Genomic DNA, 24,568 nt, shown 5'->3' on the forward strand with positions numbered 1-24,568 from the left:
TCCTCACAAGGGCTTTATTACAGACATAAATACTCCTCAGTTTCATCAGCAGTCTGGGTAGCTGGTCTCAGACGATCCCACAGGTAAAGAAGCCGGATGTGGAGATCCTGGGTTGGCGTGGTTACATGTGGCCTGCTGTTGTGAGGCCGGTTGGACGTACTGCCAAATTCTCTAAACCGAATACATGGTATTTATATTGAGCTTTTAAAGGACTCAAAATCACTTTGCAATGTGAACCGATGTTGGAACATTCGATTCTCTGACAACAGCTCTAGTGTACATACCTGCAGTCAGCGTGCCAATTGCACGCTCCCTCAAAACTTGAGATATCTGTGGCATTGTGTTGGATGACAACTGCAGATTTTAGTGACCTTTTATTGTCCCCAGCACAAGGTTCACCTGTGTAATGATCATGTTTAATCAACATCTTCCTATATACCACACCTGTCAGGTGTATAGATAATCTTGACAAAGGACAAATGCTCACTAACGGGGATGTTAGTGCACAACATTTGAGAAAAATAAGCTTTTGATGCGTATGGAACATTTCTAGGATATTTTATTTCAGTTCGTCAAACAAGGGACCAACACTTTACATGTTGCATTTTATATTTTTGTTCAGTGTATATATGTTATTTAGTTAAATCTTTAAAATTCTTGTCTCAGGAATGAAAGACAAATTCTTCCTAAAGGCCAAATAAATGAACTGATCCAAACTGTTTTAAATGTGTTTTATATTTTGTATAGGTGCACGAGTACCTCCGTAGCAAGCTCTGCTCGCTGTATGAAAACGACTGCATCTTCGACAAGTTCGAGTGCTGCTGGAACGGTGCTGACAGGTACCGCAAACCAACCGACACTGAACTTTAGAATCAGTTTGAAAGTTATGTTCGGTCTCATAAATGGAACCACAACACGCAAATAACAAACACCTGCATTAGAATCAACGGCTGTATATACACAAAGCCCAGGATCACCTGACACCATTCATTCCTATGTGAAGACTCAACGCCACATTGAAGATAAAATAGTCGGTTAAGATGGCGTCTCATGGAGACGTGACATTGCGCCGTTTGGGCTACTCCAGGAAGTGATGTTGCAGGCTAGCTCAGTGTTGCCTCCTCATTGAGTAACTCTAGTTACAACATTACCCTTCTAGAGCCACAATGATGTTACAACATTACCCTTCTAGAACCACAATGGTGTTACAACATTACCCTTCTAGAACCACAATGGTGTTACAACATTACCCTTCTAGAACCATGCCGGTATTACAACATTACCCTTCTATAACCATGACGGTGTTACAACATTACCCTTCTAGAACCCCGATGGTGTTACAACATTACCCTTCTATAACCACGGTGACATTACATTACCCTTCTAGAACCCTGATGTTACAACATTACCCTTCTAGAACCACAATGGTGTTACAACATTACCCTTCTAGAACCACAATGGTGTTACAACATTACCCTTCTAGAACCATGCCGGTATTACAACATTACCCTTCTATAACCATGACGGTGTTACAACATTACCCTTCTAGAACCCCGATGGTGTTACAACATTACCCTTCTATAACCACGGCGACGTTACATTACCCTTCTAGAACCATGATGTTACAACATTACCCTTCTAGAACCACGATGCCGTTACAACATTACCCTTTTAGAACCACGGTGACGTTACATTACCCTTCTAGAACCATGACGATGTTACAACATTACTCTTACCCCTTTGATGGGTTGCTTTCTTTACACTAGATAAATAAATACATGTAAATCCTTTATCTAGTATTTTTGTCCAGCAGCGAATTTCTATTTCATAATAGGTCTTATAATAATACATGGTATTTATATTGAGCTTTTCAAGGACTCAAAATCACTTTGCAATTGTAGACATTTTTGGGATGTGCAATTCACCTTGTTTTGCTGTTCCTCCTCCCCAGTGCCATCATGACGGGCTCGTACAACAACTTCTTCCGGATGTTTGACCGGAACACGCGGAGGGACATCACGCTGGAGGCCTCTAGAGAGAACAGTAAACCTCGGGCCATCCTGAAGGCTCGCAAGGTGTCCACCGGGGGGAAGAGGAAGAAGGATGAGATCAGCGTAGACAGTCTGGACTTCAACAAGAAGATCCTACACACCGCGTGGCACCCAAAGGAGAACGTCATCGCTGTCGCCGCCACCAACAACCTCTACATATTCCAGGACAAGATCAACTAAACTTAACAACCCCCCCCCCCCCGAAACTGTTCCGACCCTCCCCGAACCCAGCCATCATACCTACCTAACGGGAATGGACAGAAATCTTGTACGTTGCATAGTTAAAGAATAGTCGTTAAATCTGTTTAAAGAAACAACAACAGCCTTGTCTGTCCTCCTAATGAAGAAGAAATGCACTTGTTTCGTTGTGTAGCCAGCCAGCCAGACGCCTGGTCGCCTGCTGGAGTCAGACGGCCTGTTTCTTTAGAGTCTGAGGTGTTGGTTGGTTGGTTGGTTGGTCCTGTCTCGTTGTGAGGGCAGACAGAGGCAGGCAGGAGCCCCAGGTCTGACTCTGGACAGACTAACCCGGGCCTGACTGCAGCAGAAAGATCCATGGACAGCGGCTCGACAAAGAGGCCCAAAAAAAAAAATGTCCGTTTAAAGTTTAGTGTATTTATTTAAAAGTCTGAGCCTTGTTTGACTTCCTATGATTCGATGACACATTATGGAATAAGGAGGAAATATGTGTCGGAAGTCAGGATGAGATATTAGTCTCTTAACTGTAAATCTGGGCCTTGGAAGAAACTGAAATTAAATTAGCTTAAATAAAGTAAGGTTGCAAATTCCCAGGTAACTTTCCGAAAAATCCCAAGGTTTTCCAGAAATCCCATTTGGAAGATTCCCAGAATCGGAAAGGAAATGATCCGGGGAATCCTGCCAACTAGGATGCTGGGAAAGTTAGGGGAAATGTTGCAGCCTTACTGATAACATTCCTCCTCCCTGGCCGACTCTCTCAGGCCTCCGTGTTGGACCTTGTTAAGCTCTTCAACACAGGTCTCCATGTTTGGTCAGTGGACAATTGTTTTTGGGTTATTTTTTTAAAGTTTTTGGTTATTATTATTATTTTTATCCTTCTTTTTTTTTCTTCTCATGTATAATAACATTTTACTCATTGACTGTATCTATATAACCACACCGTCTGGTGTCAACCACTTAATAAAAGTAAGGAAAACCACAACGACGCGTTCATTTACATTCTGAAATGAATCTGGGTTTATTCTGTTCTACTTTGCGTGTCATTTGGTAGATGTGGACAGTCAACCTACTGTGGCCACACAATGCCTTTTCTAAGGCACCTGATTGGCCATTCTCCATTATTAGGCAGCTCACTACTGGAACCTGTGAGAATCCTGTTATTGGCTTTGTCAGTATTTTTTTATATAACTAGGCAAGTCAGTTAAGAACAAATTGTTATTAACAATGACGTCCTAGGAACAACTGCCTTGTTCAGGGGCAGAACAGATTTTTACCTTTCGGTTACTGGCCCAATGCTCTAACCACTAGGCTACCTGGTTCTAACCACTAGGCTACCTGGTTCTAACCACTAGGCTACCTGGTTCTAACCACTAGGTTACCTGGTTCTAACCACTAGGCTACCTGGCTCTAACCACTAGGCTACCTGGTTCTAACCACTAGGCTACCTGGCTCTAACCACTAGGCTACCTCCTCTAACCACTAGGCTACCTGGTTCTAACCACTAGGCTACCTGGTTCTAACCACTAGGCTACCTGGTTCTAACCACTAGGTTACCTGGTTCTAACCACTAGGCTACCTGGCTCTAACCACTAGGCTACCTGGCTCTAACCACTAGGCTACCTGGTTCTAACCACTAGGCTACCTGGTTCTAACCACTAGGCTACCTGGTTCTAACCACTAGGCTACCTGGTTCTAACCACTAGGTTACCTGGTTCTAACCACTAGGTTACCTGGTTCTAACCACTAGGTTACCTGGTTCTAACCACTAGGTTACCTGGTTCTAACCACTAGGTTACCTGGTTCTAACCACTAGGCTACCTGGTTCTAACCACTAGGCTACCTGGTTCTAACCACTAGGCTACCTGGCTCTAATCACTAGGCTACCTGGCTCTAATCACTAGGCTACCTGCCTCCTCTAACCACTAGGCTACCTGGTTCTAACCACTAGGCTACCTGGCTCTAATCACTAGGCTACCTGGCTCTAATCACTAGGCTACCTGGCTCTAATCACTAGGCTACCTGGCTCTAATCACTAGGCTACCTGCCTCCTCTAACCACTAGGCTACCTGGTTCTAACCACTAGGCTACCTGGCTCTAACCACTAGGCTACCTGGTTCTAACCACTAGGCTACCTGGTTCTAACCACTAGGCTACCTGGTTCTAACCACTAGGCTACCTGGTTCTAACCACTAGGCTACCTGGCTCTAATCACTAGGCTACCTGCCTCCTCTAACCACTAGGCTACCTGCCTCCTCTAACCACTAGGCTACCTGGCTCTAACCACTAGGCTATCTGGCTCTAACCACTAGGCTACCTGGTTCTAATCACTAGGCTACCTGCCTCCTCTAACCACTAGGCTACCTGGCTCTAACCACTAGGCTACCTGGCTCTAACCACTAGGCTACCTGGTTCTAACCACTAGGCTACCTGGTTCTAACCACTAGGCTATCTTATTAACAATGACGTCCTAGGAACAGTGGGTTAAACTGCCTTGTTCAGGGGCAGAACAACAGATTTTTACCTTTCGGTTACTGGCCCAACGCCTGCCGTATTGTCGTCTTAGATCCTGATACTCTACATTGTAGTCCAGTAAGACAGGATGGCTTTAAGAAGGTTTCTACATCCTTAATCTCTGGAGGAGGAAAGCCCCGGTGATGTCCGCTGCACGTTTCAACTGTACCAACCAGGTTTTAAGTTGTGTAATAGCATCCGATATGTTCTACAGAAGACTACTGTCCTTTTTTAAAAACGTTTTTGCTTGAATGGGTTTGTTGTCCTGTCTGAACTCTGGTACAGTCAGGATCCTGTCTGAACTCTGGTACAGTCAGGATCCTGTCTGAACTCTGGTACAGTCAGGATCCTGTCTGAACTCTGGTACAGTCAGGATCCTGTCTGAACTCTGGTACAGTCAGGATCCTGTCTGAACTCTGGTACAGTCAGGATCCTGTCTGAACTCTGGTACAGTCAGGATCCTGTCTGAACTCTGGTACAGTCAGGATCCTGTCTGAACTCTGGTACAGTCAGGATCCTGTCTGAACTCTGGTACAGTCAGGATCCTGTCTGAACTCTGGTACAGTCAGGATCCTGTCTGAACTCTGGTACAGTCAGGATCCTGCGGTCGGTCTGCGGTGGAGGAGAGATGTTTTACTGTCGTGTCTCTACTATCCAGACATCATCCTCTCCTTCAGCTGTACTGATCTGTAACAACTGACCAGATGAAAGCCAGCTTCGTGGTGAGAGCTGTCTCGTCTTCTCCAATCAGTGTAGATGAGAGGAGACTAGGAGAGGACCGATTTTTAAGACGATTGGGAGAGCCATAGATCGTTCCTCTCCAACTGGATGTTGCAGGCGTTGCGTTTCATCAACCAATGGTTGCTTGCCACGTCATCGACTGTGCAGTAGGGCAACAAATTGCTATATATGATGTGGTTAGCCGATATGTTAAATACTATCCAGGCGTTGTAATAATCTGCCATGTGTCTGCAATGTTGTCGGGCAAGAACTCGACCAAAGAGTCCCAACAACTGCTGAGTGCCCTGCCTTCCTCCATGTATCTGCAATGTTGTCGGGCAGGAACTCAACCAGAGAGTCCCAACAACTGCTGAGTGCCCTGCCATCCTCCATGTGTCTGCAATGTTGTCGGGCAGGAACTCGACCAGAGAGTCCCAACAACTGCTGAGTGCCCTGCCTTCCCCCATGTGTCTGCAATGTTGTCGGGCAGGAACTCAACCAGAGAGTCCCAACAACTGCTGAGTGCCCTGCCTTCCTCCATGTATCTGCAATGTTGTCGGGCAGGAACTCAACCAGAGAGTCCCAACAACTGCTGAGTGCCCTGCCTTCCCCCATGTGTCTGCAATGTTGTCGGGCAGGAACTCGACCAGAGAGTCCCAACAACTGCTGAGTGCCCTGCCTTCCCCCATGTGTCTGCAATGTTGTCGGGCAGGAACTCAACCAGAGAGTCCCAACAACTGCTGAGTGCCCTGCCTTCCTCCATGTGTCTGCAATGTTGTCGGGCAGGAACTCGACCAGAGAGTCCCAACAACTGCTGAGTGCCCTGCCTTCCCCCATGTGTCTGCAATGTTGTCGGGCAGGAACTCGACCAGAGAGTCCCAACAACTGCTGAGTGCCCTGCCTTCCCCATGTGTCTGCAATGTTGTCGGGCAGGAACTCGACCAGAGAGTCCCAACAACTGCTGAGTGCCCTGCCTTCCCCCATGTGTCTGCAATGTTGTCGGGCAGGAACTCGACCAGAGAGTCCCAACAACTGCTGAGTGCCCTGCCTTCCCCATGTGTCTGCAATGTTGTCGGGCAGGAACTCGACCAGAGAGTCCCAACAACTGCTGAGTGCCCTGCCTTCCCCCATGTGTCTGCAATGTTGTCGGGCAGGAACTCGACCAGAGAGTCCCAACAACTGCTGAGTGCCCTGCCTTCCCCCATGTGTCTGCAATGTTGTCGGGCAGGAACTCGACCAGAGAGTCCCAACAACTGCTGAGTGCCCTGCCTTCCCCATGTGTCTGCAATGTTGTCGGGCAGGAACTCGACCAGAGAGTCCCAACAACTGCTGAGTGCCCTGCCTTCCTCCATGTGTCTGCAATGTTGTCGGGCAGGAACTCAACCAGAGAGTCCCAACAACTGCTGAGTGCCCTGCCTTCCTCCATGTGTCTGCAATGTTGTCGGGCAGGAACTCAACCAGAGAGTCCCAACAACTGCTGAGTGCCCTGCCTTCCTCCATGTGTCTGCAATGTTGTCGGGCAGGAACTCGACCAGAGAGTCCCAACAACTGCTGAGTGCCCTGCCTTCCCCCATGTGTCTGCAATGTTGTCGGGCAGGAACTCGACCAGAGAGTCCCAACAACTGCTGAGTGCCCTGCCTTCCTCCATGTGTCTGCAATGTTGTCGGGCAGGAACTCGACCAGAGAGTCCCAACAACTGCTGAGTGCCCTGCCATCCTCCATGTGTCTGCAATGTTGTCGGGCAGGAACTCAACCAGAGAGTCCCAACAACTGCTGAGTGCCCTGCCTTCCTCCATGTGTCTGCAATGTTGTCGGGCAGGAACTCGACCAGAGAGTCCCAACAACTGCTGAGTGCCCTGCCTTCCCCCATGTGTCTGCAATGTTGTCGGGCAGGAACTCGACCAGAGAGTCCCAACAACTGCTGAGTGCCCTGCCTTCCTCCATGTGTCTGCAATGTTGTCGGGCAGGAACTCGACCAGAGAGTCCCAACAACTGCTGAGTGCCCTGCCTTCCCCCATGTGTCTGCAATGTTGTCGGGCAGGAACTCGACCAGAGAGTCCCAACAACTGCTGAGTGCCCTGCCTTCCCCCATGTGTCTGCAATGTTGTCGGGCAGGAACTCGACCAGAGAGTCCCAACAACTGCTGAGTGCCCTGCCATCCTCCAGACTAAGCTGGCCAGCAGTCGTTCAGTCAACTCCGGAGGAACCGGGACCTCCATGAAGAAACCAGGGTACTTGTTATTGTACACCCAGTATACAATATCACCCAGCAATATACAATGGTCTGAAATCACTGAAAGAATATTTAAAAGGTTTAAAAGTACAACGTGGTATCGTTGCGATGCTCTTTAAATCAAGATCTAGTCGGGGTGAATTACAGTCTTCTGTTGAATGACCATGTTCCTTGTGTTATAATTAACATTGTGGAAATGTATTCATCTGTTTGGTTGTTTGTGATGGGAAGTTAGAGTTTACTTGTTGGCATGGTAAGGGGACACGTTTGAAAATATATTTGGTATGAATGACCCATTGTTGTACAAATCATTAGTGAGAATACACTGTTTGGGGAAAAAGGGCAATTTTAGGAAAATGTATTGACTGACATTTTGGATAATTACATTTTCCTTGTATGGTTTTCCAGAAACGAGCACAGAGGTGGATATTTTTATGATGCAACCATTTTATTTTTCAGAACAGTTTTTCAAATTCACATATACACTTGACATGTTGACCAGCTCTACAAGACATGCAGAAACAGATTGGTAAATGCCTTTTCAAGGCATAACTCAGAAAGCCTCTGTTGCTCTCTTCATTCTTAGAACAACAAATACTGAAGCATTCTGGATACTGAGATTTCGTATTTAATTAGGAGTGAAGTATAAGTAAGGCAAAAATAAAAGATTTCTAAATTCCCTCATAATTACAAGTGTGAAAGTCTATATTTTCCCCTAAAATATTTGATATGGAGATGTGTGGTCTTATGCAGTAGTGGTAGAAAAGCTGTTTTAGTGTATTTCAAATGGTCACGTAGACCAATAACATGCCACCGACCATAACACTTTCGGTTTACATAGTGCCACATCTAATGTACACAGCGTACAATCCTGCCCATACACATGTGTTCCACATGCATAATCAGTGAATGGGACACAACGTACAATCCTACCCATACACATGTGTTCCACATGCATAATCAGTGAATGGGACACCACATCTAATGTACACAACGTACAATCCTACCCATACACATGTGTTCCACATGCATAATCAGTGAATGGGACACCTTGTTGTGACAGAAAACAACCCTGAGTGAAAAATAACACCAATGAACTGAAAGGTGCCGACAGAACCAAAACCCTGACGCTCCTGTTCGACCTAATCTGGGATCTAATGGAAGATGCTCCATTACTTCCTCAAACGCTTTCAAGGTTTAATCTATTTCAAACCTTTTTTAAATTTCTCCTGAAACCTTGTTTTATTATTAAAGCCCTTTATGATCCATGAGAAGAATCCGGGTCAGAAATAACATTTTGGTTGAATGTCTTGATCCCTTTTTCCCCCGACCAAGGACATTCTGATAAAACCAGCAACAGCTCCCTAAAATACAACGTCCAGCTTTCTTGTCTGACCCACTCCCTTTTCTTCTCCGTACATATCTCAACGCTGAGAAATTCACAGTGCTTTTCTGTATCATCACCTTCTTACTGTAATATCATTACCTCAAAAGTCTTCTATTACAAAAATGTCTCAACTCAGAGCCAGATAAAATGGCTTGAAAATGACTGACAGTGAACGTTAGCTAGCTAGCTAGTCGTTGACAACAATGGCTCTTAAAAGGTTGATTATAAGATGGCCCCCCTACCCAGAGATCGTCCAGTGAGATGGAGGAGGAACACCGGGTTCTACTTTCCAGTGGAGCAGGGTTATTTAAAAAGCAGCTCTGGGAACTAAGGGAAAAGCCAACAGTATTCACAGGGGTACAATACAGATACAGGCAGGGTGGACTGCTCACCGCCAGGGGAAAACAAAAAGGTTGTGTGTCCCAAATGGAACCCTATTCCCTATATAGTGCACTACTTTTGATCAGAGTCCTATGGGAACTGGTCAAAAGTAGTGCACTATGTAGGGAATAGGGTGCCATCTATTGAGTGGAGTTGGGGGACACATGAAGATGTTGCCTATCTGTATCTAAATGGAACCCTATACCCTATATAGTGCATTACTTTTGATCAGAGTCCTATGGGAACTGGTCAAAAGTAGTGCACTATGTAGGGAATAGGGTGCCATTTTGAGCCATCATATTGAGTGGAGTTGGGGGACACATGACAGATGTTGCCTATCTGTATCTAATAAGCGCCACTTCAAAGCTAGCAGCAGTGGAAGGTAACGTGTTGGTGCCAAAAAACCATGTTGTTCCAGTCCAGCGGAGTGTCCCTTTAGAAGGTACTGGTCACTGAGGTAGTTAGACGTCTCCCAATGTACACCCTGAGGACAAAGAGGAAAGAACATCAACATACTAGTATAGTTCTGTACATATGTTGTCAGTTTTATTTTGTGCAACTTGGTAAACATGCTAATTTATTTTTTTTTTCAATTATTTTTGTCGGTTAGAGTTTCTTGAAAATCAGCAAGGCATTCTTCAGATGTTTCACTCTACAGTCCCCAGTGTATTTTATTATTTTATTTACTAGGATCACCCAATGGGCTGCTGCTAAGGCAGGGTCTGCTCTTCCTGGGGTCCAAACAGGAAACAACACATAAAACACACAGCACTACATTACAGTGTAGTCATTTAGCAGACGTTCCCATCCAGAGAGACCCACAGCACTACATTACAGTGTAGTCATTTAGCAGACGTTCCCATCCAGAGAGACCCACAGCACTACATTACAGTGTAGTCATTTAGCAGACGTTCCCATCCAGAGAGACCCACAGCACTACATTACAGTGTAGTCATTTAGCAGACGTGACCATCCAGAGAGACCCACAGCTAGAGCATCCATCTCAAGATAGCCAGGTGACACAACCAGGCATCACAGTTGTATCACCAACCATGTATCACAGTCATATCCCAACCACATACAGTTGAAGTCAGAAGTTTACATACACCTTAGCCAAATACATTTAAACTCCGCTTTTCTCAATTCCTGACATTTAATCCTAGTAAAAATGCCCTGTTTTATGTCAGTTAGAATCAGCACTTTATATTAAGAATGTGAAATGTCAGAATAATTGTAGAGATAATGATTTATTTCAGCTTTTATTTCTTTCATCACATTCCCAGTGGGTCAGAAGTTTACATACACTCAATTAGTATTTTGGTAGCATTGCCTTTACATTTTTTTTTTTACTTGGGTCAAACCTTTTGAGTTGCCTTCCACAAGCTTCCCACAATAAGTTGGGTGAATTTTGGCCCATTCCTCCTGATAGAGCTGGTGTAACTGAGTCAGGTTTGTAGGCCTCCTTTCTTGCACATGCTTTTTCAGCTCTGCCCACACATTTTCTATAGGATTGAGGTCAGGGCTTTGTGATGGCCACTCCAATACCTTGACTTTGTTGTCCTTAAGCCATTTTTCCACAACTGGAAGTATGCTTGAGGTCATTGTCCATTTGGAAGACCCATTTGCGACCAAGCTTTAACTTCCTGACTGACGTCTGGAGATGTTGCTTCAATATATCCACGTAATTTTCCTCCCTCATGTAGCCATCTATTTTGTGAAGTGCACCAGTCCCTCCTGCAGCAAAGCACCCCCACAACATGATGCTGCCACCCCCATGCTTCATGGTTTGGGATGGTGTTCTTCAGCTTGCAAGCCTCCCTCTTTTTCCTCCATACATAACGATGGTCATTATGGCCAAACAGTTTTGTTTCATCAGACCAGAGGACATTTCTCCAAAAAGTACGATCTTTGTCCCCATGTGCAGTTGCAAACCGTAGTCTGGCTTTTTTATGGCAGTTTTGGAGCCGTGGCTTCTTCCTTACTGAGCAGCCTTTCAGGTTATGTCAATATAGGACTCGTTTTACTGTGGATATAGATACTTTTGTACCTGTTTCCTCCAGCATCTTCACAAGGTCCTTTGCTGTTGTTCAAATCAAATGTATTTATATAGCCCTTCGTACATCAGCTGATATCTCAAAGTGCTGTACAGAAACCCAGCCTAAAACCCCAAACAGCAAGCAATGCAGGTGTAGAAGCATGGTGGCTAGGAAAAACTCCCTAGAAAGGCCAAAACCTAGCCTGGTTCCTCTCTAGGTTTCTTCCTATGTTGTTCTGGGATTGATTTACACTTTTCGCACCAAAGTACGTTAATCTTTAGGAGACAGAATGCGTCTCCTTCCTGAGCGGTATGACGGCTGCGTGGTCCCATGGTGTTTATACTTGCATACTGCTGTTTGTACAGATGAACGTGATACCTTCAGGCGTTTGGAAATTGCTCCCAATGATGAACCACACTTGTGGAGGTCTACAAAATTTTTTCTGAGGCATTGGCTGATTTCTTTTGATTGTCCCATGATGTCAAGCAAAGAGGCACTGAGTTTGAAGGGTAGGCCTTGAAATACATCCACAGGTACACCTCCTATTGACTCAAATTATGTCAATTAGCCTATCAGAAGCTTCTAAAGCCATGAGATTTTCTGGAATTTTCTAAGCTGTTTAAAGGCACAGTCAACTTAGTGTATGTAAACTTCTGACCCACTGGAATTGTGAAACAGGGAATTATAAGTGAAATCATCTGTTTGTAAACTATTTTTTGAAAAATTACTGTACAAGGTATATGTTCTAACCGACTTGCCAAAACTATAGTTTGTTAATTAACAAGAAATGTGTGAAGTGGTTGAAAAACAAGTTTTAATGACTCCAACCCAAGTGTATGTAAACCTCTGACTTCAACTGTATCACAGTTGTATCCCCAACCACGTATCACATATATAAAACAATGCAAAATGCATTAAAATGCCTGTCTCGGGCCTCCCGGGTGGCACAGTGGTTAAGGGTGCTGTACAGCAGCGCCAGCTGTGCCACCAGAGACTCTGGGTTCACGCCCAGGCTCTGTCGTAACCGGCTGCGACCGGGAGGTCCGTGGGGCGACGCACAATTGGCCTAGCGTCGCCCGGGTTAGGGAGGGTTTGGCCGGCAGTGCGCGCTAACCAAGGTTGCCAGGTGTTTCCTCCGACACATTGGTGCGGCTGGCTTCCGGGTTGAATGGCGCTGTGTTAAGAAGCAGTGCAGCTTGGTTGGGTTGTGTATCGGAGGACACATGACTTTCGACCTTCGTCTCTCCCGAGCCCGTACGGGAGTTGTAGTGATGAGACAAGATAGTAGCTACTAAACAATTGGATACCACGAAATTGTGGAGAAAAAGGGGTAAAATTCAACAAAAAATAAATAAATGCCTCTCTCTTCACAGCAAGGTGTTATTTCATCTGGTTTATGAACCTGGTTTTATTGCCAGCTTGAGTTACCTGCGGCAGGTAGCCTAGTTAGAACCAGGTAGCCTAGTGGTTAGAGCAGGTAGCCTAGTGGTTAGAGCAGGTAGCCTAGTTAGAGCAGGTAGCCTAGTGGTTAGAGCAGGTAGCCTAGTTAGAGCAGGTAGCCTAGTGGTTAGAGCAGGTAGCCTAGCAGGTAGCCTAGTGGTTAGAGCAGGTAGCCTAGTTAGAGCAGGTAGCCTAGTGGTTAGAGAAGGTAGCCTAGTGGTTAGAGCAGGTAGCCTAGTGGTTAGAGTAGGTAGCCCAGTGGTTAGAGCAGGTAGCCTAGTGGTTAGAGCAGGTAGCCTAGTGGTTAGAGCCAGGTAGCCTAGTGGTTAGAGCAGGTAGCCTAGTGGTTAGAGCAGGTAGCCTGGTTAGAGCAGGTAGCCTAGTGGTTAGAGCAGGTAGCCTAGTTAGAGCAGGTAGCCTAGTGGTTAGAGCAGGTAGCCTAGTTAGAGCAGGTAGCCTAGTGGTTAGAGCAGGTAGCCTAGTGGTTAGAGCAGGTAGCCTAGTAGTTAGAGCAGGTAGCCTAGTAGTTAGAGCAGGTAGCCTAGTGGTTAGAGCAGGTAGCCTAGTTAGAGCAGGTAGCCTAGTGGTTAGAGCAGGTAGCCTAGTGGTTAGAGTAGGTAGCCTAGTTAGAGCAGGTAGCCTAGTGGTTAGAGCAGGTAGCCTGGTGGTTAGAGCAGGTAGCCTAGTGGTTAGAGCAGGTAGCCTAGTTAGAGCAGGTAGCCTAGTGGTTAGAGCAGGTAGCCTAGTGGTTAGAGCAGGTAGCCTAGTGGTTAGAGAAGGTAGCCTAGTGGTTAGAGCAGGTAGCCTAGTGGTTAGAGCAGGTAGCCTAGTGGTTAGAGCAGGTAGCCTAGTGGTTAGAGAAGGTAGCCTAGTGGTTAGAGCAGGTAGCCTAGTGGCTAGAGAAGGTAGCCTAGTGGTTAGAGCAGGTAGCCTAGTGGTTAGAGCAGGTAGCCTAGTGGTTAGAGCAGGTAGCCTAGTGGTTAGAGCAGGTAGCCTAGTGGTTAGAACCAGGTAGCCTAGTGGTTAGAGCAGGTAGCCTAGTGGTTAGAGCAGGTAGCCTAGTGGTTAGAGCCAGGTAGCCTAGTGGTTAGAGCAGGTAGCCTAGTGGTTAGAGCAGGTAGCCTAGTGGTTAGGCCAGGTAGCCTAGTGGTTAGAGCCAGGTAGCCTAGTGGTTAGAGCAGGTAGCCTAGTGGTTAGAGCCAGGTAGCCTAGTGGTTAGAGCAGGTAGCCTAGTGGTTAGAGCAGGTAGCCTAGTGGTTAGAGCCAGGTAGCCTAGTGGTTAGAGCCAGGTAGCCTAGTGGTTAGAGCAGGTAGCCTAGTGGTTAGAGCCAGGTAGCCTAGTGGTTAGAGCAGGTAGCCTAGTGGTTAGAGCAGGTAGCCTAGTGGTTAGAGCAGGTAGCCTAGTTAGAGCAGGTAGCCTAGTGGTTAGAGCAGGTAGCCTAGTGGTTAGAGAAGGAAGCCTAGTGGTTAGAGCAGGTAGCCTAGTGGCTAGAGAAGGTAGCCTAGTGGTTAGAGCAGGTAGCCTAGTGGTTAGAGCAGGTAGCCTAGTTAGAGCAGCTAGCCTAGTGGTTAGAGCAGGTAGCCTAGTGGTTAGAGCAGGTAGCCTAGTGGTTAGAGAAGGTAGCCTAGTGGTTAGAGCAGGTAGCCTAGTGGTTAGAGCAGGTAGCCTAGTGGTTAGAGCAGGTAGCCTAGTGGTTAGAGAAGGTAGCCTAGTGGTTAGAGAAGGTAGCCTAGTGGTTAGAGCAGGTAGCCTAGTGGTTAGAGCCAGGTAGCCTAGTGGTTAGAGCAGGTAGCCTAGTGGTTATAGCCAGGTAGCCTAGTGGTTAGAGCAGGTAGCCTAGTGGTTAGAGCCAGGTAGCCTAGTGGTTAGAGAACGTAGCTTAGTGGTTAAACGCATTGGGCCAGTAACCGAAAGGTTGCTAGATTGAATCTCTGAGCTGACAAGGTAAAAAACATAGAAAATATCGGTCGTTCTGCCCCTGAACAACGCAGTTAACCCACTGTTCCTAGGCCATCATTGTAAATAAGAATTTGATCTTAACTGACTTAAATAAAGGTTAAATAAATATTGGGTGACAGAGTTCCATGTAGTCACGACTCTATTTAATACTGTGTGTTTCCCAGCCTCTGTTCTGGACCTGGGGACTGTGACAAGATCTCTGGTTGCACCGATGAGTGTCTGAACTGTGAAGAGATCTCTGGTTGCACCGATGAGTGTCTGAACTGTGAAGAGATCTCTGGTTGCACCGATGAGTGTCTGAACTGTGAAGAGATCTCTGGTTGCATGTCTTGTGTTGTACCGATGAGTGTCTGAACTGTGAAGAGATCTCTGGTTGTACCGATGAGTGTCTGAACTGTGACGAGATCTCTGGTTGTACCGATGAGTGTCTGAACTGTGAAGAGATCTCTGGTTGTACCGATGAGTGTCTGAACTGTGACGAGATCTCTGGTTGCACCGATGAGTGTCTGAACTGTGACGAGATCTCTGGTTGCACCGATGAGTGTCTGAACTGTGACGAGATCTCTGGTTGCACCGATGAGTGTCTGAACTGTGAAGAGATCTCTGGTTGCACCGATGAGTGTCTGAACTGTGAAGAGATCTCTGGTTGCACCGATGAGTGTCTGAACTGTGACGAGATCTCTGGTTGCATGTCTTGTGTTGTACCGATGAGTGTCTGAACTGTGAAGAGATCTCTGGTTGTACCGATGAGTGTCTGAACTGTGAAGAGATCTCTGGTTGCATGTCTTGTGTTGTACCGATGAGTGTCTGAACTATGTGCCAACTGCTTAAACAGACAGTTCTGTACCTTCAACACCTCGCACGAAGACCAATAGTGATGCAGTCAAACTCTCCTCAACTTTAAACCAGGAGAGATTGACATTCTCCCTCCGTATACACAGTGCCTTAAAGGCTCACAGCTCAAACTCTGGTGACTGAAGTGGATCAACTATTCCATTCTTCCCACAGTGAGCTGCGACCAGAAAACAAACGTAAGGCATCTGATCTGGGGCCTTAGCAGCACAGCTAAAACACACATCTGCTAGAATGCAGCTCTAGTCAACTCTCTGTTTGTGTGTGTGTGTGTGCTCTCCAGCACGTAGATATAGTTGATGATAAAAAATACTGTAATATAAAAATACTGTAGTATAGCCTTCTAATTCTACTCTACCCCCAACAGATTCTTTCCATCAGACCCGGGATTCGAACTGGCCACCGGTTGCTGGCTCGCCTCTAACCACTAGGCTACCTGCCGCCTCTACACTCTAACCGCTAGGCTACCTGCCACCTCTACACTCTAACCACTAGGCTACCTGCTGCCTCTACACTCTAACCGCTAGGCTACCTGCCACCTCTACACTCTAACCGCTAGGCTACCTGCCACCTCTACACTCTAACCGCTAGGCTACCTGCCACCTCTACACTCTAACCGCTAGGCTACCTGCCACCTCTACACACTAACCACTAGGCTACCTGCCGCCTCTACACTCTAACCACTAGGCTACCTGCCGCCTCTACACTCTAACCACTAGGCTACCTGCCGCCTCTACACTCTAACCACTAGACTACCTGCTGCCTCTACACTCTAACTACTAGGCTACCTGCCGCCTCTACACTCTAACCACTAGGCTACCTGCTGCCTCTACACTCTAACCACTAGGTTACCTGCTGCCTCTACACTCTAACCACTAGGCTACCTGCCGCCTCTACACTCTAACCACTAGGCTACCAGCCGCCTCTACACTCTAACCACTAGGCTACCTGCCGCCTCTACACTCTAACCACTAGGCTACCTGCCGCCTCTACACTCTAACCACTAGGCTACCTGCTGCCTCTACAATCTAACCACTAGACTACCTGCCGCCTCTACACTCTAACCACTAGGCTACCTGCTGCCTCTACACTCTAACCACTAGGCTACCTGCCGCCTCTACACTCTAACCACTAGGCTACCTGCTGCCCCTGGTATCTATGGTGCCGACAAAATAGTATACTGATCACCAAACTAGATTTGTGTTACTATAATCTCTCTACAGAGTGCAGATTATATCCCATACAAACACACAAGAGACCTATTTCACGTTCTGCTCTTTAACCCTTACAAATAATACATTCTTCATAATTAGCTTTTATTTTGTAAATGTTTTTTAAAATCATAACTCACCCCAGACCGATGGCCAGTACGTGGGATATGAGCAGAGAGGGAAGGAAAAGTTTGAGGAACTCTGCAGAGAAGATCCCTCCTTTCTTCATGACGCCGGTGTTTCTGATGCTGAGAGGGTTGATACGTTTGGGATGCTTCAGAACAAACTCCCTGCACCCAAAAGACAAGAGAGCACATTACAATGACCCTGGAAGTGGTTTGGGATGCCTCAGAACAAACTCCCTGCATCCAAAAGACAAGAGAGCACATTACAATGACCCTGGAAGTGGTTTGGGATGCCTCAGAACAAACTCCCTGCACCCAAAAGACAAGAGAGCACATTACAATGACCCTGGAAGTGGTTTGGGATGCCTCAGAACAAACTCCCTGCATCCAAAAGACAAGAGAGCACATTACAATGACCCTGGAAGTGGTTTGGGATGCCTCAGAACAAACTCCCTGCACCCAAAAGACAAGAGAGCACATTACAATGTCCCTGGAAGTGGTTTGGGATGCCTCAGAACAAACTCCTGCATCCAAAAGACAAGAGAGCACATTACAATGACCCTGGAAGTGGTTTGGGATGCCTCAGAACAAACTCCCTGCACCCAAAAGACAAGAGAGCACATTACAATGACCCTGGAAGTGGTTTGGGATGCCTCAGAACAAACTCCCTGCACCCAAAAGACAAGAGAGCACATTACAATGACCCTGGAAGTGGTTTGGGATGCCTCAGAACAAACTCCCTGCACCCAAAAGACAAGAGAGCACATTACAATGTCCCTGGAAGTGGTTTGGGATGCCTCAGAACAAACTCCCTGCACCCAAAAGACAAGAGAGCACATTACAATGTCCCTGGAAGTGGTTTGGGATGCCTCAGAACAAACTCCCTGCATCCAAAAGACAAGAGAGCACATTACAATGTCCCTGGAAGTGGTTTGGGATGCCTCAGAACAAACTCCCTGCACCCAAAAGACAAGAGAGCACATTACAATGTCCCTGGAAGTGGTTTGGGATGCCTCAGAACAAACTCCCTGCACCCAAAAGACAAGAGAGCACATTACAATGTCCCTGGAAGTGGTTTGGGATGCCTCAGAACAAACTCCCTGCACCCAAAAGACAAGAGAGCACATTACAATGTCCCTGGAAGTGGTTTGGGATGCCTCAGAACAAACTCCCTGCACCCAAAAGACAAGAGAGCACATTACAATGTCCCTGGAAGTGGTTTGGGATGCCTCAGAACAAACTCCCTGCACCCAAAAGACAAGAGAGCACATTACAATGTCCCTGGAAGTGGTTTGGGATGCTTCAGAACAAACTCCCTGCACCCAAAAGACAAGAGAGCACATTACAATGTCCCTGGAAGTGGTTTGGGATGCCTCAGAACAAACTCCCTGCACCCAAAAGACAAGAGAGCACATTACAATGTCCCTGGAAGTGGTTTGGGATGCCTCAGAACAAACTCCCTGCACCCAAAAGACAAGAGAGCACATTACAATGTCCCTGGAAGTGGTTTGGGATGCCTCAGAACAAACTCCCTGCACCCAAAAGACAAGAGAGCACATTACAATGTCCCTGGAAGTGGTTTGGGATGCCTCAGAACAAACTCCCTGCACCCAAAAGACAAGAGAGCACATTACAATGACCCTGGAAGTGGTTTGGGATGCCTCAGAACAAACTCCCTGCACCCAAAAGACAAGAGAGCACATTACAATGTCCCTGGAAGTGGTTTGGGATGCCTCAGAACAAACTCCCTGCACCCAAAAGACAAGAGAGCACATTACAATGTCCCTGGAAGTGGTTTGGGATGCCTCAGAACAAACTCCCTGCACCCAAAAGACAAGAGAGCACATTACAATGTCCCTGGAAGTGGTTTGGGATGCCTCAGAACAAACTCCCTGCACCCAAAAGACAAGAGAGCACATTACAATGTCCCTGGAAGTGGTTTGGGATGCCTCAGAACAAACTCCCTGCACCCAAAAGACAAGAGAGCACATTACAATGTCCCTGGAAGTGGTTTGGGATGCCTCAGAACAAACTCCCTGCACCCAAAAGACAAGAGAGCACATTACAATGTCCCTGGAAGTGGTTTGGGATGCCTCAGAACAAACTCCTGCACCCAAAAGACAAGAGAGCACATTACAATGTCCCTGGAAGTGGTTTGGGATGCCTCAGAACAAACTCCCTGCATCCAAAAGACAAGAGAGCACATTACAATGTCCCTGGAAGTGGTTTGGGATGCCTCAGAACAAACTCCCTGCACCCAAAAGACAAGAGAGCACATTACAATGACCCTGGAAGTGGTTTGGGATGCCTCAGAACAAACTCCCTGCACCCAAAAGACAAGAGAGCACATTACAATGTCCCTGGAAGTGGTTTGGGATGCCTCAGAACAAACTCCCTGCACCCAAAAGACAAGAGAGCACATTACAATGTCCCTGGAAGTGGTTTGGGATGCCTCAGAACAAACTCCCTGCACCCAAAAGACAAGAGAGCACATTACAATGTCCCTGGAAGTGGTTTGGGATGCCTCAGAACAAACTCCCTGCACCCAAAAGACAAGAGAGCACATTACAATGTCCCTGGAAGTGGTTTGGGATGCCTCAGAACAAACTCCCTGCACCCAAAAGACAAGAGAGCACATTACAATGTCCCTGGAAGTGGTTTGGGATGCCTCAGAACAAACTCCCTGCACCCAAAAGACAAGAGAGCACATTACAATGTCCCTGGAAGTGGTTTGGGATGCCTCAGAACAAACTCCCTGCACCCAAAAGACAAGAGAGCACATTACAATGTCCCTGGAAGTGGTTTGGGATGCCTCAGAACAAACTCCCTGCACCCAAAAGACAAGAGAGCACATTACAATGTCCCTGGAAGTGGTTTGGGATGCCTCAGAACAAACTCCCTGCACACAAAAGACAAGAGAGCACATTACAATGACCCTGGAAGTGGTTTGGGATGCCTCAGAACAAACTCCCTGCACCCAAAAGACAAGAGAGCACATTACAATGTCCCTGGAAGTGGTTTGGGATGCCTCAGAACAAACTCCCTGCATCCAAAAGACAAGAGAGCACATTACAATGACCCTGGAAGTGGTTTGGGATGCCTCAGAACAAACTCCCTGCACCCAAAAGACAAGAGAGCACATTACAATGTCCCTGGAAGTGGTTTGGGATGCCTCAGAACAAACTCCCTGCACCCAAAAGACAAGAGAGCACATTACAATGACCCTGGAAGTGGTTTGGGATGCCTCAGAACAAACTCCCTGCACCCAAAAGACAAGAGAGCACATTACAATGACCCTGGAAGTGGTTTGGGATGCCTCAGAACAAACTCCCTGCACCCAAAAGACAAGAGAGCACATTACAATGACCCTGGAAGTGGTTTGGGATGCCTCAGAACAAACTCCCTGCACCCAAAAGACAAGAGAGCACATTACAATGTCCCTGGAAGTGGTTAAGGTAGAAAGGAATATCAAATTCTGTTCTATATCATTCTATAATAGCGTGGAATTGTATATAAGTTGTATTCAATTCAATGATATTATTATTGTTTTCTATTACAAACTGGGCTGAGCAGAACTGAATTGAAAACACTTATAATAGATTTGACCCGTCTGTCTAGGATACTGAGGGGAATATATTGAGGGGGGTACTAACTTGCGTTGAATGTTCTCAGGTCTACTGGACCAGTCCCAGATCCAGTCTGCGTTCTTCTTCATCAGGTTCTCCACTTCACGTCTCCGTTCTAGGTAGTCTTCTTCAGACTGGAACAGAACATTTAAAAAAAATAAAAATACTTTATTTGTTAATTTGTTACAACGGGGGAAAACTGCTCTGCTCTCAACCTCTGAGAGGAAAAACTGCTCTTCTGCTCTGCTCTCAACCTCTGAGAGGAAAAACTGCTCTTCTGCTCTGCTCAACCTCTGAGTGGAAAAACTGCTCTTCTGCTCTGCTCTCAACCTCTGAGAGGAAAAACTGCTCTTCTGCTCTGCTCTCAACCTCTGAGAGGAAAAACTGCTCTTCTGCTCTGCTCTCAACCTCTGAGAGGAAAAACTGCTCTTCTGCTCTGCTCTCAACCTGTGAGAGGAAAAACTGCTCTTCTGCTCTGCTCTCAACCTCTGAGTGGAAAAACTAGGAATGTAAAAACAATATATTGCAGAATTAGAAATATTAGGTTATAACTTTTTTTTGTTTTTGTTCTCTAACCCTTGAAACCACCCTGCTGTGCCTCACCAACTACTTAGAGAGTAGTGCCCCACACAGAGTTTAATAGAATTATATTATATTTCATCTCTATGGTGTCCCTGGATAAGGGCTCCAAACCTGTGAGCTGTTCTTCTCTCCTGAGCTGTGCACTTCTGAGCCACGGCGGAGCAAAGGAGTCTGGGGTCTCGGAGGACTGAGTGGGGGGGTCGGGGTGGGGGAACACACACGAAGAGAGAGACTACATAAGTATTGGGGAAGAGCCCTCTTGACAGATCTATTGTGTTTCCATCATGACAAGCTTCATCTATTAAATCTGATCTAGAATGTACAGAGGCACTCATGCAGATGGCGGATAGGAGGTCAGAGGTCACTATAGTACCTACTGTGCTATAACTAGTGAATGACAGTGTCTCTTATCTCTTAGTCCTTTGTGTACAGATAGCTAATCAGTATAAAACGAATCCAAAATGATTTTGTCCTGATCGGTCATGTGATGGTCTATATGGCATGTGATTGGTGAGTGGAGAGACACCTGTCACAGGGCACACTGCCCCTGGAGCTGCTTCTTCCTGACTCGTGCTGGGCGTCTAACAACATCTTCTCCAAGTCCACCCCTCCCTGGACTGAGCCAGACGCAGACCCTGACCCAGGAATCAGGTCACCTCCCTGGGTAGAGGCAGAGAGAGACCCAGGCAGGACCGACGCAGAGGTAGACCCAGCCATCAGGTCTCCACCATGGACTGAGGCAGAGGCACCTAACCCAGAGCCTGGTAGGTCAGTGGCAGAGCCTGGTAGCTCAGTGGCAGAGCCTGGTAGCTCCGTGGCAGAGCCTGGTAGCTCCGTGGCAGAGCCTGGTAGCTCCGTGGCAGAGCCTGGTAGGTCAGTGGCAGAGCCTGGTACCTGCTCTTCCTCCACACCAGCAGCCCCATGTGCTGGTGAGCCACCACTGTTGCCATTGTTAAAGTGCAGCTCCACCCAGGAACCTTAAAGAAGAAAACATAAACATGACAAAATGGTGCAGAACATTGAGACATAGTTGATAATAGGCCAGTCATAAAGCAGGGATAAACAGCCTGCGTGTGCTGTGGGAGTGGTTGAGGAGGTGTGTTTAGCCTAGATAGCGTGGCACAGTCAGCCATCGCTAAATGCTTTGTTCTTTAAATAGCACCTGCTCAGTGCCCATGACAGTACTGCCCCCCTTATTGCTCAATGGTCCCTGTCCTCTGCCCACATTTTCCTTCCTGTGTGTATCCAATAGGAAAGCGAAGTGTTCAGCCCCTCCCCTTTTTGGCTGGCTATCCAATAGGAAAGCGAAGTGTTCAGCCCCTCCCCTTCATAGGCTGGCTATCCAATAGGAAAGCGACGTGTTCAGCCCCTCCCCTTCATAGGCTGGCTATCCAATAGGAAAGCGCCGTGTTCAGCCCCTCCCCTTCATAGGATGGCTATCCAATAGGAAAGCGACGTGTTCAGCCCCTCCCCTTTATTACATAACGGAGAAGCACACAACAGGTGGATGGGAGAATCATCTGGTTTGTTGTGTTTCTTATCGTAGCTGCATTGAACAATGCCAAACAGCATTGAGATTACGTCATTCAGAACACTGCGCTAAAGTCAATATCGACTTTACATCAGCTAGCTGACAATGTTATTCTAGGCCTGCCCTATAGCCCAACGTTACCTATCCTACTGTCTGATCTGTCTAATGTAGGACAGCCAGGCAACACGAGGAATGTTTACATGGCCGCGGAATTACTACCACCGCTGAAGAAACATTGTGGTGATACAATGTAGCAAAAAAACGAATATCTGTGTCTCCTCGGCGCAACACTGTTTCACCGTAATAATATGATGTACAATGACGTAGGCTACATGTCTCAGGAAGACAGCATGGCATCCTGAATATACTGCGATCATACGGTCCGTTGTTTTCACATTATGCAACATGCCATTATAGACTACGAGACAGTAATTAACTTACCCTGCAAATTTGCCTCCATGACACTTTGTTTTGTCTTCCGTTATGTTGATAAATAAGGGACGAAATGCGTATTTGATTGACTCCCCCTTTGCGTCGCGATCGTTCCGAGTCAAACGTCCTAAATATTTGGAAGAATCCTGTAATTACAAATCCGAATGTAGACAATATTATTCTGATGCCTCTGAATTGGGAGAAAGGTTTAGATCGAGTGCAGACCATTCAGGAAAGCACTAGACTACCAGAACAATAACAACAAGCATGTGACTAAACTTGGCCAGCTGTGTGGCATACACGGGTTTGCCCCATGAAAATCAGGTCCTTTATCACTGGTGTATTCATTAGTAGAATTCCGTTGCGAAACGTTTTGTAAAGGAAACCGTTTCAAAGAAAACGAGAGTTTCTATTGGACAAATTCAGGTAGATCCCTCCCCGTTCGTTCCGTTTGCTCTGTGCATTTGCTTCCGTTTGGTTCCTAGAGTAAACGGTAAACTGTTTCTACTGCAAAACATTGCCAGATGAAACGTTTCCCTGTGTGAAGCAACTCTCTGGGCTGTTGACCGAAATGAACGCTTCATGTGATTGGTTCAGAAAGTACTAGACGCGGTAGAGCTACATGTAAACAAACAGGAGCGTGCGTATTTAGGCATAAATAGCCTGATGTGATTGCTGTTATTGTATCATAATACCGGTTATGCATGAGCTTTCTAGGAAACATGCGGTATGTCTGACAACACTGGCAGGCGTTTCCTCCACCCACAAAGTTAGGCTGCAACACGTGAAGAAACAGCCTTCACCTGTTGACGTTTTCCAGACCATCCAAGACTGTTAGAGTGATGAATGCACTGACAGTGTCTATTTATAATGTATGTGTCTAAAACTAATGTCCTCTACTTTGTCCTCAGGGTAGCCTATGGCTTCTAGATATACCACGACAGCTCTTACAGACTCCACAACAGCTCTCACAAGCTAACGTCTACTTAAAGTTTACTACTTGTGGTGTCCATATAGAGTTGTGAATTCAGTCATGCGTTTGTGAGAAATATCTCATCCAGCTAATCAGACTGATCTAAGAATGTGTTCTCTGACACCATCTGCAGGATCAGTTTGTCCTGCTGAGGACTGAGTATTCCATCACAATGACACCCTCCCTTCCCTGCATCCAAATCAGTATTCCATCACAATGACATCCTCCCTCCCCTGCATCCAAATCAGTATTCCATCACAATGACATCCTCCCTCCCCTGCATCCAAATCAGTATTCCATCACAATGACATCCTCCCTCCCC

General features: G+C 46.6%; 2 protein-coding genes across 3 annotated transcripts in view; one reads left to right on the top strand and one right to left on the bottom strand.

Annotated features, from left to right (window-relative positions):
• LOC115122002 (serine/threonine-protein phosphatase 2A 55 kDa regulatory subunit B delta isoform) overlaps nucleotides 1–3,228 on the top strand; it is a 51,299-nt gene extending 48,071 nt beyond the window's left edge. For both annotated transcript variants that reach the window (XM_065016311.1, XM_065016310.1), the window contains exons 9-10: nucleotides 748–839; nucleotides 1,952–3,228. In XM_065016311.1, coding sequence (XP_064872383.1) covers nucleotides 748–839; nucleotides 1,952–2,231 — 372 coding nt within the window. In that variant the 3' untranslated portion in view covers nucleotides 2,232–3,228. The remainder of the gene's footprint in view (nucleotides 1–747; nucleotides 840–1,951) is intronic.
• Nucleotides 3,229–8,137: 4,909 nt separating this feature from the next.
• Nucleotides 8,138–23,631, bottom strand: LOC115117456 (BCL2/adenovirus E1B 19 kDa protein-interacting protein 3-like). The gene is made up of 6 exons (XM_065016309.1): nucleotides 23,283–23,631; nucleotides 21,837–22,287; nucleotides 21,422–21,497; nucleotides 20,756–20,862; nucleotides 17,118–17,267; nucleotides 8,138–9,962 (listed from the first exon to the last, which is right to left on the bottom strand). The coding sequence occupies exons 1-6, from the start codon at nucleotides 23,299–23,301 to the stop codon at nucleotides 9,914–9,916; spliced, it is 852 nt and encodes a 283-aa protein (XP_064872381.1). The 5' UTR covers nucleotides 23,302–23,631; the 3' UTR covers nucleotides 8,138–9,913.
• Between the last annotated feature and the right edge of the window lie 937 nt (nucleotides 23,632–24,568).

Source organism: Oncorhynchus nerka, unplaced genomic scaffold, assembly GCF_034236695.1.
Source record: "Oncorhynchus nerka isolate Pitt River unplaced genomic scaffold, Oner_Uvic_2.0 unplaced_scaffold_1040, whole genome shotgun sequence".
Taxonomy (NCBI): domain Eukaryota; kingdom Metazoa; phylum Chordata; class Actinopteri; order Salmoniformes; family Salmonidae; genus Oncorhynchus; species Oncorhynchus nerka.